This window comes from Verticillium nonalfalfae, assembly GCF_003724135.2.
Source record: "Verticillium nonalfalfae strain VnAa140/NRRL 66861 chromosome Unknown scaffold_91, whole genome shotgun sequence".
Taxonomy (NCBI): domain Eukaryota; kingdom Fungi; phylum Ascomycota; class Sordariomycetes; order Glomerellales; family Plectosphaerellaceae; genus Verticillium; species Verticillium nonalfalfae.
Window position 1 is genome coordinate 61,108 of NW_021167316.1, and position 16,096 is coordinate 77,203.

Genomic DNA, 16,096 nt, shown 5'->3' on the forward strand with positions numbered 1-16,096 from the left:
TTAGCGGCCCCGGATTTATAGATCTTTTATCTTTCCTCTTACATCTCGATTGGTCGGATCTAAACTCACGTAGCGGACGCGGCAACTTAATCTGGGCAAGGGTGGAAGTCCGCAAGTGCACTCGTCTGGAGGGGTCTGAAACCTTACATGCCCTGCATGGGCAGCAGGCTCAGCCATATCAGCATGCCCCATGGCGTGGCGATACGGAGTTGACATACGGTAGAACAAATGTTCAGATGAGAGCCAGAGAGTCTGAGACTATTATAAGACTCTCGAAACAGCCCGCAGGTTTTCGCGCCTGGCTCTGTCACCGTCGGCCACTTTCACTTCTGATCTCCACCATGAAGTTTCTCTCTCCAGCTGTGGTAGGCTCACTCACTGCATGGCCAGTACTGGTGGCCTCTTTTGAGGAAGGCTGTGGCCTTGAAACTCATTTGACAGTTACGGAGACGCAGAACGTCGAAATTATCTCCTGCACTGATGATGCGACATTCACGCGCACCACATCTGTCGTCCGGTAAGTGAGGCCTAGAAGTTGCTTAAGCTGCCTTGTAATATACTCATGTATATTGTCCAGCACATTAGTTTTCCATGCTCGGCCACCTTACATTCTGGTCCACGAAGGGTACGAAGGACCAGTTCCGACGACAGTCACGTTTGCCCCAACAGGAACAGATCTTGGCACAATAGTCATTTACACACCGACCGACGCCCCTGATGATGAACAAAATAAGAAGGATGGATCACAGTCTGCACAAACAACATCGCAGCACCCTGGCGGAGGCTGGCCTACAAATTGGCCTTATCCACCGCCATGGGTGCCGTGGCAGTCTGATTCTCACGACAAGTTCGTGCCGTACCCAACCAATACGGGCCGGGTAACAACCTTGGAAAATGAGGCCAGACCCGGCACTTCGACAACAGCTGCCTTTACTTCACCTGCATCCGGATCTGAGGCTCCTTCTAACTCTTGGCTACCAATCGAATCGACCTTGAGTAACTCGCAGAATGCCATGGAAAGCAAGAGCGCGGATATATCTGCTTCGCGAACAAACTCGATGCCCTCGTCATCCATTATTGGCTCCTTCTTCACATCAATCACAGGATCCTCTTCTGAGCCACTCCCTAGCTCTGGTTCCCCTTTTCCCAGTTCACTGCTGCCCGAATCCAGTTTCATCCTGCCAAATAGCAATTCCGCCGAGCCCAGTTCAGCTACCCCGTCTGAAAATTCCTTTCCGCCTTTCTTTAGCTCTGCTTCCCCGATCCCTAGTTCATTATCACCCCAGCCTAGTTCCCTTCTTCCCAATAGTGCTTCGGCTGAACCCAGTTCATTGATTCCCCTACCTAGTTCATTCGAGTCACTCCCGAGCTCGAGTGTTCTCAGCTCGATAGAGCCCAGCTCTATTTCACCCTCTCCCAGCTCGCTCGCGCCCATAGCGAGCTCAATAGGGTCTAGCTCTAGTCAACCGAGGTCTTCGGAGCCTAGCTCTATCCTGCCGAGCTCGGCAGAGCCTAGTTCGTTCGAACCTCAACCAAGCTCACTGGGTCCCAGCTCTATCATACCCTCCCCCAGCTCATTCGAGCCTATCCCAAGCTCTCTCAGACCCAGCTCGATAGAGCCTCCTTCAAGCATACCATCGCCAAGTTCTTCCGAATCTCGCCCGAGCTCAGCTTTGCCCAGCTCTGCTCAACCGAGCTCAGTGGCACCCAGCTCTGGTCAACCGAGCTCAGGCGCACCCAGTTCCGCCCAGCCAAGTTCCGCAGCGCCCAGCTCGGCCCTGCCAAGCTCAGTGGCACCCAGCTCGGCCCTGCCAAGCTCCATGCCCCCAAGCTCAGTCCAGTCGAGCGTATCGCCCTCCTCCTCCGCCCCGGCGCCGACACCCGACGTGAGCTGCAACAACCGCGGTCTCGAGTACGCAATCTACGACCATAGCTTCTTCAACTCAGACTTCCCCGCCTTCTCGTCCCTCGACGTCAACTACTTTCATATAACGCAACCCACCTTCACCGGCACGACGGAGCGCATCGGCATCCCGCCGGGCACGAACCCGTATTTCCCACCCTTCAGCATCTACGACGATACACCGGCTCAGCTCTACATGTTCAAGGCCGTCAACCACCGCGCCTTTCTCTACGCGCCCGTCACGGGCACCTACACGATCACGGTGCCCGACTCGGACGAGATCACGCTCGTCTGGCTCGGCGACAAGGCCATCTCGACCTGGACCCGCGCCAACGCCGACCTGGAGCAGGACTTTAATACCGTGGACGGGCCTGAGGAGACGACCGTATTTAGGATTGAGCTGCAGGCCGGCACGTATACGCCGTTCCGTCTTTTGTGGGCGAATGCGCAAGGCGAGCTTTCATTCATTGCGCGGGTCCAGGAGCCGGGTGGACGGATTATTGTGGATGGAGACGGGTCGGACAGCGACTTTTTTGTACGTTTCGCTTGCGACATGTCGACGCCTGAGTACCCGCCTTTTGGACAGGATGGTTGAGGCTCGGGTGTTGGGCTTTCACTATCCGAGCAGCTTAGAAGCGTGCAGACTGCCCATGTAACAACAATCTCGACGCGTTGCGGCATACACCCGCGTAGCGCTCACAATAATTTCATACATATCAACATTGATCATCTTCATCACGATATGCGATAATGTCAAGAGCAAAGCAGGAGGGTGATAAAGGACAGAATTTGATCAATATCTGTTACTTTCAATTGGTGGAATCAATGTAAAATTTCAGCAGGGACAAGTCGAACGGCTCAGTTCTTGAGGTCAGGGTTAACGCGAGTGGTCTCGTTGACGCCCATGTCGGCTTGTGTAGGGTACTCAGACGTGGTCGTCTCTGGGCCCTTGGAGTGTTGCTGCTGAAGGCTGTGGTAGAATTCGTCGCTCTCGTCAATGACGTACTTGGACGACTTGCGAGCAGGGACACCCTTCTGGAACTGTTGCACGATGCGAGTTAGCTTCACATAAAAGTATAGAAAAGGGAACGGCGGCGCTGCTTACCATGTAGTCCATCTCTCCGAAGGTGCGGTCTTTGGTCTCGAAGAGACGGAAGTAGCCCCAGGCAAGCGTGAAAGTGGCGAGGACGGCCCAGAAGTAGGCAGTCTTCCCCTTCCAGTTCCAAGCACCGGGGGCCATCATGCGGGGCTGCAGGATACCACCGCAGATGATGTTACCGACGTAGTAGAAGCTACGGCCCAGGACGACAGTGTGAGTGCGCAGACGAGTCGAGCCAATCTCAGCGACAATGGTGTAGACGATGGGGCCGACACTCATGGAGTAGGCGCCGAGCCAGACAACACAGAGTAGAGACTGTGTCCAACCGAGAGCGATGGTCTGGTTGGGGATACTAGCCAGGATACCAATGAGCCAGAGGATGACGACCAAGCTGGAGAAACCGACGAGCCAAATGCGACGGCGACCAAACTTGTGAATGTACAGCCAGGATATGCAAGTGCCAACCCACGCAACACCAGTGCCACCGAGACCAATGTAGTAGGCGACGCTGTCGGGGGTTCCGGTCTTCTGGAAGACCTGCTGGAAGAAGAAAGTGCCGGAGTAGCAGAGAGCGCCACCGTTGGTGATCTGGGACATGAACGACATCATGGCAATCTCCGTGCGACGACGGTTGGTACCACGGAAACAGTCATAGTAGGAAACACCAGCACGCTCCTCCTTCTCCGTCTTGTCCGTGTGGATCATCATGGCAACGGCCGCATCGTGGTTGACTTCGTGCTGGGCAGAAGCGAGACGCTGGAGAGAGTGCTTAGCCTTTTCGAACTGGCCCTGTCGGACAAGGTACCAGGGCGACTCGGGTGCGAAGAAGGCCACCAGACCGAGAGGAATAGGCCAGATCCATTGCAGGGCAAAGGGGATCTTGAAGCTCATCTCGCCTGGCTTGTCAACGAGGCCAGCAAGGATACCCGCAGAAATAAATTGACCGGTTGCCCAGCACCTAGAATCTCGTCAACACACACTGATGTCACGAGGCGTCATCCGAGCAACACTCACAAGTTGACATAGGCGGTGAGATAACCGCGAATGGCCAGAGGTGTGACTTCGGCAGCGTAGGCAGGACCAGACGTGGCGAACACACCCCAGGGAATACCGCAAAGGACCTGGCCAGCAAGCTGGGTCTCGATGTTCTCGGCAAAGAAGACGACAAAGATGAAAGCCGTGAGCCAGGCCAGAGAGCCCATGATGGTCCAGCGATGTCCCCAGCGAGCAGTAGCCCAACCGTTGAGGAGGGCACCAACAATGTTGGCAACAGCACCAATGGTGTTGAAGCGGGTTTGCCAGTCGGCGCTGACCTGATAGCCAGACTCCTCGTCGAGGTACTCGCCGTACTTGCGACGGAACTCGGGATATCCGAAGAAGCTGCCAATGAGGGTGACGTCGTAACCCTCCATGATGATGGTGGCAGAAATGGCTGATCGCAGATACCAATCAGCAATAGGTCACAGAGCTTGCTTGCGAGGTATCTCTGCACTTACCCATGGACCAGAATGCCGCGCTCTTGTATGTCTTCATACCCTGAAGGAAGCCATAGCTGTGCTCAGCATCGGTACCTTCCTGAGCTGCAGAGCTCAGGACCTTGCTGTCGAGGCCGGCGTCTGCCAAGGCGGCAGTGTTGTCAGGACCGCGCTCGATCTCGATATCGGTTGGGTTCTTCTCATTGTTGTGGGAAGCCATGATGGCGGCAGGCTGGGCTGAGAGAGCAGCTCTCTTTCAAAGGGACTTGGTGATTTGGTTCCCAGGCTGGGGTCGACGACGAGGCAAAGGGGTCGAGGTGGGTGGCCATTGGGGATGGGGGTTTGCCATTTATCAACATGTTTGTCGGGTAAGCCTCGCCTCCGCATGGCGAGGGGCCCCAGGATGGCATCCTGGACCGCATCGCAGCACTACCCCAAAGGAGAGGAGCGCGGCGCGGGTGATTGTGTCGCGGTGCTCGCGCCATGCTGAATGGGGCGTAGCGCAATGGCATTCAGAGGAGGATGCCTTGGACGCTTAGGGCGAGGTTCTCCGCAAAGACGGGTGTGGAAGAGATGGGCTGGGTCTGCAGGAGCATCGGGTTGTCCAGTCGAAAGCCGATCGACACTGTAGCTAGCGGCGGGTTTGGCAGGTTCCAACGGGGATGCAACATGGTGAGTGGTCGTGGGCGTCCGGGGGAGGGGTCGTTCATGGGATTGCGAGAGGGTAAGTGGCGGCCTGCCGTGTAGCCACCGCGTGCGTCGAGCACCGTGAGCCCGACCATGAACCAGCTTAGGGACGACGGACCGTCAAGATGCGTTCTCGACGTGATCGTGACCCTGACTTTGGCACCCGCCATTGGTGGAAGACGGGTCCGGGGCCTGCCTTGGCACGAGGGGGCGTTGGAGAGACCGGGGTTCTGAACCTAGCGGTTATTGGGGGTGGAGCCTGGCATCTGGTCCGGGGCATGGTCGTTTCTGCTAGTGGCGTGACATGTGGAGGAGCGCAGGAGGAAGTGCATCGCACCCTGTGCTTGTTGGTTGCTGTGGTCAAAGAAAAGGATATCGAAATTGGGGTAACGCCTTTGGATCCGGTCGACTGTCTTGATGCCTTTCGATCAACCTGTTGGATGGGATGTTTCGAAGCTGGCTCTGATCAAGGACGACTAAAATTGGGTCCTAGGGCAGGCACGCACTCCTCATACCTCGTTTTGTAGCGACGGGACAGGCCCGGATAAAGGGAGCGCTACAGCTAGCGGCATGGGTAAGCGGCTGTTGATTTGTGTGTCTAGGTAGTCGAGAGTTCCGGTATTGTGATGATACTTTTTGCTGCTGTGACCCTGTGGCAGAACTTGGGATAAGGTAAGTGGGTAAGGTAGGTAGCTTGGGTAGGTAAGGTAGGCTGGGAGAGGCCTGTTCCGGGCCCTTAGGCAGGAAGGCTTCGAAATGAAAGGAAATCTCGGCCAATGTTGCACCTGCAAGGCGGTACTTGCAGAATAGGAAGTGGAGGCAAACCATGTGCTGCAGGTGCAGGCGGGCAGCAAGTGCCTGCCCAAGGTAGGGCATGGCTAGGTATCGTCCGTTACTGCCAACCTACCAGCCAGTTGGTTGCCAGGCCCAACTTCCTTGCTTCCCAGAATCACTACTTGCTCACTCGAGGTCAGGTCCTGATGGGAAACTACGATGTCTACCTACCTACCTTACCTACCTAGGTACCTATCCAAGTACCTGACGTGCCTGACGAATGGGGAAATCGATGCCCCAATTGATTTTAGATGCTCTCACCCGCACCTCCAGACTAGGTACGTACTTAATTTCCCTTGCTGACTGCCAGGACAGGCTCATGTACCGTGCCGCACGCCACGGTCAGGCGTCCCCTGTACTCCTCCTGCATTGCCAAAAAGCATTCCTTGGTAGGCAAGTACGCTCAAAAGCCACCTCCGCGACGCCAAACACCGCCTGAAGCAATCACTGTCGCCCAAAGCCGTCCATTCCCCCATCCACCATCGCCGGCTGTTCGGAAGAGGGCGCTCGCTTGTTTATTCGTCCGCCATGACATCTCCACACACACTCTCTCTCTCTCGTGAAGCTCTGCCTTTACCCCAGGTCTGCAGATCGCCAGCACCACGATATGGTGGGCAGGCCGTGACAGCCCCTCATGCTCGGTTCTCCCCATACTCGCCATACTTGATACGCCTGTGCGGGGTCGAGCGCTTGTGTCCTCGGAAACACGAAGCGTGCGGCCGCATCCGCAAGCCGCTGGGCGGAGCTCCCTCGTGGAGCGCAAAGAATCTCTTTTTGGTTCGGGGCCCTGCGAGTCACCCGGCCCACCAGAATCATTCCCCACTCTCGTGCAAGTCAAGCTTGCGCTACGGACGTCCTTCGAGCCTGGTCGTCCTCGGCGGTGCGGCACCCTGGTTTCGGTTGTCTTCGGCCGACTGTCGGACAACCGTCGATCAGGCACGCGTCTCCATCTGCTACAGCCGACTTGCCACGACAGCCTGGTGTCTTTTTCCGTCGCGCCTCTCAACCTTGCGGTGGCCGGATCGGTGATGAATGGTGAGACCTTGTGCCTGAGACTCGCGGCCCTGGCTGCTGGCGTCACATTTGCCTGCACGCTCGGCTATGCCATGCGGTACAGATCACAAGTTTTCTGGTCGGTCATCCGTCGCTTCTGCATATTGAACCGCACTACCGGGTCAAGCCCTCTATCGTCTGTACTCCCGCCAGGATTGTTTGCCTGGCTTGATCGATGCGACATAGCGGGGAGGGGGAAGCCAGCACTCTCTCCTTTGTCTTGCGAATCATAAATAGAGTCCTGGACCACGGGCGTCCTGTCACCAGATTGGGGCCAATTTCTCCAAGCTTGGTCAATACGGGGGTGCTTCGGCTTCGAACCACTGAGAGGCCCGCGGTAGTAAAGCCTTGACCCTAGGGAGGCTGGCGCTTGATCCGGCTGGCAATGACGGGAGTTTCTATGCGTTCTGCGCAAGTTTGCCATTCGATCGGACTGCAACTTCTCCAAGCCTCCGCAAGGAGCGTGCTTCAGCTGAACGTCTTGGTGCCTGTGCTGCCAGGACGGGCTACAATCTAGTCCTGGGATCATGGTGTGGTCGAGCCCGACCACGAAGGGGTTGGATTTAAACCGACGGTTCAAGTTCCAAGACGGCACCATCCTTGCAAACCTCTCCCACCCTCTTAGCCGCGAATGCAGGTTTTTCAAGGATGCCTGCAGAGTGAAACTATCACTTCTATCTTCGGCCACGCCCAGACCCTGAGACTGCGTGGGCCTTTCATGTCCCCGTATGAGGCCGCGAGGAGGGTGTACCGAGACAGAGATGAGTGGAGGCGGTGTCGCGACCTGGTCTCCACGTGAGATAGATCATCTGATGAGCAGGTTTGACTGGATTTGCGGGCTGGTAGGTTGTCCGAAGCTGTGTATGCAGGCTGAAGCTCGTGCAGAAGAATATCGAAAAGGCCCTTTCCCCCTGCCACCATTGGTGTCGTGCCCCGACCTACTCTGATCTGTTTCCACATCTTTATCGTTGCAAGCAACGTCTAAAAGGCACCATCTCGACCGCCGCTTGACACTGTGGCATGGAAGCTTGCATATTTTGACCAAGACAGAGATTCCCGGCTAAACTTGAGCAAGTGCCATTCGGCATTGACATTTCGCTGAAAAAAAGTTCAGAAGGCTGGGGTAATCAACCACACTGATCGACTCGCTTCTCTGCCCTATTTGTGTGGCAGCGCTTTTGAAAGTCAGATCCTCTGGATAACAAAGGAGGATACGCAGTATCGTTACGAGATTTTCCCTTTGCAATCAGCGACGTCGACTTCCGAAAGCCGAATGGTTGGATCGGAAAGAGTCATCGACTGGTGGAGTGTACATGTTTGCTGTCAATTCTGACATGGCCGTGATTGATGATCGAGAAAAAATCCATGAACGTTCCAGTGTGGAGATTGGTTCGCCACAAGATGTTTCACACCCATCACAGAGGGCAATGGTATCGCTAGCCTTGAATTTCTGGGGCTATGCGAGGAGTATGTGTGTCTAAGGCTTCAGGCTCCCTGCAACACTTGCAACACACTCTGCGGCAGAGCCTGCACCAGGAGTCTCGACCTCGTACTACATGAATGCGGCCCTATGAGGGCGGGAAAGAGTGTCTGAGCAACGCTTGTGGAACAGGCTGGCTAAGGTAGGCAAATTTTCAGCAAGCCTGAATTTCTCAGATCAGCTTAGGCCCTTTTCGAAAGATGAGATGCTTGTTGCAAGGAATATCCATATGGCTCACAATCATTCGGAGAATAACACGAATGCAAAGGATTGGGAAGTCCAGTGCCAGATACACAAGGTACACGAGCAGGTGGGCGACAAAGAAAAGGCCCACCAAAAGAGAGAGCACCCAAGTTTACCAGCAAAGCAGTTCCAAATCATGCCTCGCTATCACATAGTATGCATATCATTGATTCTGTCAAGTGCTTGCCGAGGTCAAGAGTTGCGTATTGGCTTCGGTGTGGACTGCCGGTGAAGAGCTTCGGTGTGATGATCTCAAGTTCGGTCTGCGCCACAAACAATCCAGACCTGTGGCGGGTGATGTTGCATGGGGAAGGTGTCGGGAAATTAACAAGCTCTCGCATCTGCATTCACTCTCGGTACTCGAATTCGGGACTCCTCTCCTTTCTTCCCCTCCGCTCATTGCGTTTTGCGACCATCAAAGAAAGTCTTTCGTCGTCGTCTCGAAGCTGCAGACTATAGGATCTCTGTCCAGCCTCTTGTTGCCGCATGACAACCTTTGTTTACATAGTTACCTACCTGTCTTGTTGATGACCCCGCCATCGAGACGCTAGGCAATCAACAAAGCAACGCCCCCCCTCTCTCCTTAGCTCCCGTCGCGGGCGAGCTTCGATATCATCGACTATCGTGCGCTAAGACCCTCTCCCAAATCCGTGCATATATGCTCTCGGAGTCATTCGCAGCAGCCCTATATCGGTTCCTCTATTGCTGCAAGCCGATACGCATAGTGATAGCGCAGAGGCCAAAATCATATTCAACATGGAGGAGAAGCCAGCGGCGGTCAACCGCCAAAGTGCGATTCCCCGCATGTCACGACTTCCAACGCCAAGGTCCGCATCATCTTCCAACCTCCGACCAGCTGCTTCGAAAGAGAACTTGAACCCCGTCCCGAAGCAGCGCCTTCGCCCAGCAGCTTCTCGAGATCAATTGCCCCGAGCCTCGTCGATTCCTTCCAACAGACTCGAACCCCGCGAAGCCTTGGCCACGACGCCTCGCCCGAGACGAGACATCTCTGCCGCCCGACCACGAGCCACAGATTCAAGACCGAGCTTAGCTGCCTCGACCACACCGACTCACTCTCCCTCGCAGACGCCTTCGAGCCACACCCCAACAGGCGATCCTCCCGCGGATCCAGACCACTTTCTCTTCAAGAAACCGACAGCCCTCACTCGACGCCCCTCCGCAGCTCGAATATCCACGCCGAGCGATGGGACGAACCAGTCACCTGTCGATAGTGAACCGCCTGTCAATGACAGCACTGACGGCATGTCGTTCGGGACCATCCGGCCTAAGTCTTCGAAGCCAAGACCGTCTTTGTCCGAGCGAACAATGGAGACACTAGCGCAGCTCCCCTCTTCCCCGGCAATGAGCAAGAAATCGACATCCTTCTTTGACCCGGACGGTACAAGGAGGTCTCGGTCACGGGCAGGAAGCAATGGATCGAGGCCAGGCTCGAGTTATACATCCGATGGATCGATGCGTCCGCCCTCCCAGGCAAAAAGCCGCCCAGGTTCTAGTTCTGGCCCTGACGAAGGTAGTGTCTCGAGCTTCAGGGCATCTACGAATACTTTTCGACAGCCTCTGACCACGATTGAGGGTACGCCATCACGGCGTACCTCGGGGATTGCTTCGCTGAGGACGCCCTCTGTCCGGGGCGTCGCTCGCGCCACCCCAGCCCGCCCGACGAACTTCGCGGCTTCCACGATCGGACATTCCTTCGACAGAGGTTCGAGTCCAACCAAATCAACCGGTATCGCAGCGCCGCCGAAGATTGGGGCCAAGACAATCGCGGCTCGGCCGCTGAAGCAGAGACAGTCAATTAACGGTCTTTTCAAGAAGCCTTCGCTGCCTGCGATGGACCGCACTGCCGCTGCACAGCCAGCTCCTCCCAAATTTGCACCGAAGCCGGCACCCAAGACGTTACCGACACCATCAAGGCTCACAAAGCCGCCTCGAACGATAGCAAAGCCAGGAGCAATTGGAGCTGCATCTGAAGCCATTGGGAAGCCGGATATGGAGGCCAGTCGAAAATCATCCACTGCGCTTCGCGAGCAAATTGCACAGGCTAAAGCTGCAAAGCGCGCTGCGGCGAAGAAGGCGCCCGATCTGGATCTGGTCCCAGACTCGTTGGCCGTGACAGATGATCCAAAGTCCTTCCCGCTCAAATCCCCGATTGTGCCAGCCGACAACAGCTTCGATTTCGGGATCGCCGTAACACATGACCCGTTCAATACACAGAGAACACAGAGCGCGAAGAACAAGATTGTGCAACAGCGTCTTGGTGATGCGCGCAGCTCTGGCAGGCTCAATATCGCGGCCATGGGACTGAGTGTCATGCCTGTCGAAGTACTGAAAATGTATGATGCTGAGATGATGGGGACCAACGACGGGAGCTGGGCTGAGAGCGTCGATCTGACGAGGTTGATTGCTGCCGACAACGAGATGGAGCTCATCGACGACAGCATCTTCCCAGACGTGACTGCCGACGACCTAGCAGCTGATGAAGACGGGAATGGGAACATCTTTGGCGGTCTGGACACAATCGACCTGCATGGGAATCTGCTGATCTCTCTTCCTGTCGGACTCAGGCAGCTTCGCCTCCTGACGTCTCTGAACCTGGTATGCCGAGTCTGAGATTTTGATTGGCAGGAAGACTAACGAGTGCAGACCAACAATCGATTGGCAAACAACTGTTTCGAGGTGATTTCTCAGCTCACCTCACTGCGCGACCTCAAGCTCGCAAATAACCTTCTATACGGCCCGTTGGACCCCTCGGTCTCCAACCTACAAAATTTGGAGATCTTTGATATTCACGGCAACAACGTTTCGACTCTTCCTACCAATTTCGGGAATCTTGAACGGTTACGTATTCTTAACCTTGCCGAAAACAGCTTTGAACTGCTTCCATTCGGCATTCTGTCCCAGATGCCCCTGACAGAACTCAACCTAAAGAAGAACAAGCTTGCAAAGACACTTATTGAAGATGACGTGGAGGCTCTCCCGAAGCTGCAATCAATCGACATCTCCTGCAACCAGATCACACATATCGTTGCCCCTGGCACAACGGTCAGCCTGCCGGTGCTGTACCAGCTCAGCGCGTCTATGAACCGCCTGAAAGCTCTGCCTGACGTCAGCTCTTGGAGTAGTCTTCTGACGCTGACCGCGGACGAGAACAGTATCTCGGAATTTCCGGAAGGCTTCTTCAGTCTGGAGAAATTGCGACATGTTGATTTCTCTGCTAATGATATTCGCATCATCCCGCCGGAGATCGCCAGGATGGACAATCTTGCAATGATTCGTCTGAGTGGCAACCCGTTGCGTGACAAAAAGTTCATCTCGGCCACGACAGAGGAGCTGAAAGATGCCCTGGCAGCGAGGCTGGAACCGCCGCCTCCTTACGACGACGTCACGAGCACTGCGCACACTATCGCGGCTGCCATCGCCGACGATGCCAAAGCATCCGAACCTCCAACGAAAGAAGTCGCACCTGAAGAGGGTGAGCATGACAGTCGGTCTGACATGGATGACTTCGCAACTCCCCCGACATCGGCGCCGCACTCACCTGCTCGATCGAGGTCGCACACTCTTTCGAGCCAAACCTGGCCTATTAAGAATGGCGGACTGCTGGACCGCTCTGGAACACAGTCTTCGTCGCTTCACCCTGTCGTTTGTTCCAAAATTGCCGCCGCTACCCGGGTCACGGAAATCCAGCTCCATCACAACCTTTTCGCGACGTTTCCTGAATCTCTTACGTTCTTCGCCAACACCTTGACGGCGCTGTCTTTGGCCCATAACAAACTTGTCGGCGAGACGTACTTGCCAGAGGAGCTGGAGCTACCTGCTCTCCGGGAGCTCAATCTGATGAACAACCACATCACGAGCCTGACCCCGCTGACGGTCAACCTCCGATCGCCGCAGCTCGAGAAAGTTGATGTCTCGCTCAACCGTATCACAGCGCTACCGACTGATCTGCGTATCGTGTTCCCGCAGCTGTCGGTCATGCTGATTGCCAACAATCACCTCATCGAGCTCGACCCTGAGAGCATACGGGGTCTGCAGGTCGTGGACGCCAATAATAACGATATCGCACACTTGAACCCCAAGATCGGTTTGCTTGGCGGAAACGGCGGCCTGCGTCAGCTTGATGTATCAGGAAATCGCTTCCGTGTGCCGAGATTCAGCGTGCTCGAGCGTGGAACAGATGCAACACTGAGGTGGTTGCGGGGCCGTGTGCCTGTTGCCGAGATGGCCAGCTGGAAAGAGGGACAAGGAGAGGGTGGGCAGGGCGATTCTGACGACGACGTCGATTGAGTTTGAGGCACTAACTTTGCGGGGCCGTTAGGCGTTACTTCTGAGAATGGGAATATAGGGCGAGACTGCTTATTGGCATGTTGCTTGGCTTTGGCGAAGATACCACATTTGTTATTGTATACTGCGCCCGGGCGAACAGGGAGCATAGTAATTCCAGGCGTCGTGGCGCCGCCACAAGACCTTTGTCGTATTTCGGTGCGAATTTCGGTGCCTTCAGGCCCCAGATGCCAGGCTCGCACCATCGAGTGAGTATGATTCTGTGTGGGACGAGACAAAAGCTCTTGTCGAGCCATGAGATTGGTGACCTTTTGAGGCCTGTTGAAGGCGCACCTTGGTGGCACCCAGCCAGACCCCTGGGCCTCAGGATCAGGCTTCATCGATCATGGCAAGGTTGAGACTTAAGCTTTGCGGGCCGAAATGGACAAATGGGCACATTGGATAGAACCATGTGACCAAAAGGTTGCCAACTATTTAAGAGTCAGATTCTGTCACTCTATCTACAATCCTTTGTTTTTCTGGTCATCGAGCCTAACAAAAGACTATCACTCATCGCCTCATCTGCATCACCTGAGGAGACACCCGCCTGGCCCGCCCCAGCTATCGCGGCCCACAACACACATACACTTGAGAAAGAGCCATGGTGCCTATCCAAATCAGCTACATCCCGCCTCCGCCTAGAGGCGGGTCCACCGACGACCACACCAGCAAGTCAGCGATCATCTTCCAGGCGGTATATCCAAGCCTCCTTATTTACTTCACTATCGGCCTTGTGATAGGGGTGGTTTCTCAAGCACTTAGACGACCTAAATGGTTCACACGAAATCGCCAGAAAAGCTCAGGTCCTATGCGGGATTTGCTCTGGGCGTGCGCAATCATCACCACGTGGCCTGTCCTTCTTCCCGTGCTCGCCCTCATCAGGAGCATCAACAGAAGGCGGACGGGTTTGAAGAAGGCGACAAGGAGGAAGAGACACGAGATGATGTCGGAGGAGGGTGCAACAGGCGTGACAGAATTGGTGGTTGCAGCACCTGTTTTGCCTACTGCTGGGAAGAGCGAACACGCAAGGACGCAGTTCGACCAGGATCTCGAACTTGGGGCTTTGCCTCTGGATGCCGACGAGACGGGAAGGGACGGGAGAGCGAGAGGTCGCGGGTAATGCGAGACACAAACGGTCTATATCCAGGGTTGTCGATACTTCATCTTCCGTCCGTAGAATTCATCACAATTTTCCAAGCCTCTCTTCTAATTCGATGCCAGAGACTTGACATCCGTGTCAGCACTTCTGTAAAAGCCCAGTGAACGCAGCATCGGCCTTATCGTCGAAGCGGTACAGATACGCCGCGTCAACCCCGTCCTTTGCGTGATGCTCGTATGCATTGAAGGCGGGGATGTAGAAGGTGTGTACTCTCTTCCAGTCGAAGCGTTGGTCGTTAATTATGCTGCGACCCGACCACTCGACGATATGATACTGAAGACACGGTCTCTTGAACCTGAGAAACATCGTCGACCTGACAAGGCCATATCATGATGGCACCCTAACACGCTACGAACTCGCCGGCTGAATATGGCCGACATCAATCAACTTAGGCATGTGACCGTGGCAGCGGCAGTCCCAGGTAAGGCCTCAGAGCTTCCTCGCACCGACAAGCGAGCATTCATGGATACGAACGACCGCTCAGCTTACTGCACGGCCAGCAATGGCGGTGGCAACCTCAAGGCGGTGAGAGCTATTCGTGTGAGCCAGCTTTTGTGAAGCGACCCCTGGCGACAGAGGAGGATGAAGGAGTTGCCCTTACCATCCTCATATACACGCAGGGGACGCACAGAATCCTCGTGGCACTCGACGGAAAGTGCTTTCAGAAAGGGGCGAGGGCCAGGTTACCTCGGGTGTGTGAGCTTGGGCTCCATAGTTCGTTTGTTGAGGGGGCATTTGGAGCATGGCGTTGAAGCGGGAACCCATGGCATGCTACGTGTTGCCTAGCAGGATCAGCAAGATGAAACACAGGACAAAAATAATTTCTGAGTCTGTCAACTCTAGCATGGTAGCCGGGCAATACCCAAAAGGCCTGGAATCGGGTAATCAGATTTGGGATCGCGCCTCCGCAATGCACCGTCAGCTACGACCTCTCATTGCGCCCCCGAACAGGAAATGCAGTGAACATCACCGCCTATTATTGGCCCTATGATGTCTGTGGCTGACGAGCTTGGCATCCGGGACCAAGATGCATCTTAGTCTGCGGTTTCCTGCCAATGACATGCGCCAATACGATCTGCGCCGCAGCGTTGCATCAAATCCGAAAGCTGTGCTCGCCTGGCCAGGAACAGCGACGCCAGGGTTCTGAAGCCATGCATGGACTCAAAACGAGGGCCATGGGTCTATTCGACAAGGACAGCACGTCACGCCAAGTCCGGAAGGCAGCTCAGCAGCTGGGGTTTAAGCTTATGTTCGTTGGTTCGCAGGGTAACATGTCAATCCTGCCATGGATGGTGGCGAAGACGAAGATGGACGCTTAAAGCTTTCGGTCATGCGAGCCGCCAAGAATAGAGGACTTCATGCTGGGGATGCATGGAAGCTTGCAGCGGCTAGATCGATTGATCCTGTGGCACAGCCACCACTTGAAGTAACAAGCTTCGGGGGCTCAGGGGTGTTGTCCAGCCCTGACTAATTAGGGAGGAGGGCACGCGCGAGCCGACAAGGGCCAGTCCCCGAACGCGGTGCAGTAGATCCGACATATGGTTCATGATGAACGTTCTCAGCTTCGCTTGAGGAATGGCTCGCTTGTTCCTTGCTCAGCCTTCTCTGAATCCTTTGTACAATCCTCCGAATGTCCTTGCCTCGCAATCATCGTCAATCATTGCAACGCTGACCGCAGTGCGCGTCCAAGAATATCGTCAAACAGAGTCGCGTCCATGGAGTGACGAAACCCAGCCAGAGGATCGCAAGATCGGTGACAACAATAACTTTGTAAAGAAATAATCAAGTATAAAGATGGCTTCGTGATCTTCCAAAGTTC

The 16,096-nt window shown here is 55.2% G+C and overlaps 4 protein-coding genes across 4 annotated transcripts; 2 read left to right on the top strand and 2 right to left on the bottom strand.

The window, feature by feature from the left end:
• Nucleotides 1-341: 341 nt before the first annotated feature.
• D7B24_009337 (uncharacterized protein) lies at nucleotides 342-2,498 on the top strand (the record flags this gene model as incomplete). The annotated part of the gene is made up of 3 exons (XM_028643412.1): nucleotides 342-365; nucleotides 1,553-1,886; nucleotides 1,948-2,498. 3 exons carry the CDS (start codon nucleotides 342-344, stop codon nucleotides 2,496-2,498), a joined length of 909 nt encoding a protein of 302 aa, XP_028493030.1.
• A 263-nt stretch (nucleotides 2,499-2,761) lies between these two features.
• D7B24_009338 (uncharacterized protein) lies at nucleotides 2,762-4,697 on the bottom strand (the record flags this gene model as incomplete). Its single annotated transcript, XM_028643413.1, has 4 exons — nucleotides 2,762-2,944; nucleotides 3,009-3,960; nucleotides 4,017-4,434; nucleotides 4,499-4,697. 4 exons carry the CDS (start codon nucleotides 4,695-4,697, stop codon nucleotides 2,762-2,764), a joined length of 1,752 nt encoding a protein of 583 aa, XP_028493031.1.
• Nucleotides 4,698-4,989: 292 nt separating this feature from the next.
• D7B24_009339 (uncharacterized protein) lies at nucleotides 4,990-5,334 on the bottom strand (the record flags this gene model as incomplete). The annotated part of the gene is made up of 1 exon (XM_028643414.1): nucleotides 4,990-5,334. One exon carries the CDS (start codon nucleotides 5,332-5,334, stop codon nucleotides 4,990-4,992), a length of 345 nt encoding a protein of 114 aa, XP_028493032.1.
• Nucleotides 5,335-10,136: 4,802 nt separating this feature from the next.
• RSU1 (Ras suppressor protein 1) lies at nucleotides 10,137-13,082 on the top strand (the record flags this gene model as incomplete). The annotated part of the gene is made up of 4 exons (XM_028643415.1): nucleotides 10,137-10,173; nucleotides 10,289-10,305; nucleotides 10,368-11,390; nucleotides 11,439-13,082. 4 exons carry the CDS (start codon nucleotides 10,137-10,139, stop codon nucleotides 13,080-13,082), a joined length of 2,721 nt encoding a protein of 906 aa, XP_028493033.1.
• Between the last annotated feature and the right edge of the window lie 3,014 nt (nucleotides 13,083-16,096).